Source organism: Chrysochloris asiatica, unplaced genomic scaffold, assembly GCF_000296735.1.
Source record: "Chrysochloris asiatica unplaced genomic scaffold, ChrAsi1.0 scaffold00381, whole genome shotgun sequence".
Lineage (NCBI taxonomy): Eukaryota > Metazoa > Chordata > Mammalia > Afrosoricida > Chrysochloridae > Chrysochloris > Chrysochloris asiatica.
In genome coordinates, this window is record NW_006408899.1 from 130,958 (window position 1) to 131,937 (window position 980).

The following is a 980-nucleotide window of genomic DNA, read 5'->3' on the forward strand; positions in this document are numbered from 1 at the left end:
ATATGTCATTGCCAAAAATGTTTTTCATGTCTGTGGTTCTCTTTTTACACTTTTGGTGATATCTCTTTAATTGTGGTTTGTCTTCTGCCCCTTGTATATTTTAAGTTATGTTTGCTAGTGTATTTATGCCATGTATCAGAGCCTCTATTTTGTCCTTGTCTTTTCATTGATGATATTTATAGTTCTATGCTTTACATGTAGGCCTTTTATCCATTTTGATCTCATTTTTGTATATGATGTGAAGGATGGGCCTTATTTTATTCTTCTGAAAATGAATATCCTATTTTGACAGCACCATTTGTTAAAGAGACGATCTTTGGCCTATTCGATGTTTTTCAAACATTTTTAAAAATCAGCTGAATAGGGTTCTCACCGGCCTTGGTGCCTCGCCCGCTCACTTCTCCCCGTCCCCTTCCTTCCTGGAGCGCCGCCGCCCTCAGGTCGGTCCACTATGGAGAAGACCGAGTTGATCCAGAAGGCGAAGCTAGCCGAGCAGGCCGAGCGCTACGACATGGCCACCTGCATGAAAGCCGTGACGGAGCAGGGGGCCGAGCTGTCCAACGAGGAGCGCAACCTGCTCTCGGTGACCTACAAGAACGTGGTCGGGGGCCGCAGGTCGGCCTGGAGGGTCATCTCCAGCATCGAGCAGAAAACCGACACTTCTGACAAGAAGTTGCAGCTGATTAAGGACTATCGGGAGAAAGTGGAGTCTGAACTGAGATCCATCTGCACCACGGTCCTGGAATTGTTGGATAAATATTTAATAGCCAATGCAACTAATTCAGAGAGTAAGGTCTTCTATCTGAAAATGAAAGGAGATTATTTCCGGTACCTTGCTGAAGTAGCGAGTGGTGATGATCGAAAACAAACGATAGATAATTCCCAAGGAGCTTACCAAGAGGCTTTTGATATAAGCAAGAAGGAGATGCAACCTACACATCCAATTCTCCTGGGACTGCCTCTTAACTTTTCTGTATTTT

At 44.6% G+C, this 980-nt stretch overlaps 1 protein-coding gene across 1 annotated transcript in view; it reads left to right on the forward strand.

The window, feature by feature from the left end:
- The first annotated feature begins 451 nt into the window (after positions 1-451).
- LOC102832610 (14-3-3 protein theta-like) overlaps positions 452-980 on the forward strand; it is a 46,951-nt gene continuing 46,422 nt past the window's right edge. The window contains exon 1 of the mRNA XM_006876474.1: positions 452-973. Coding sequence (XP_006876536.1) covers positions 452-973 — 522 coding nt within the window. The remainder of the gene's footprint in view (positions 974-980) is intronic.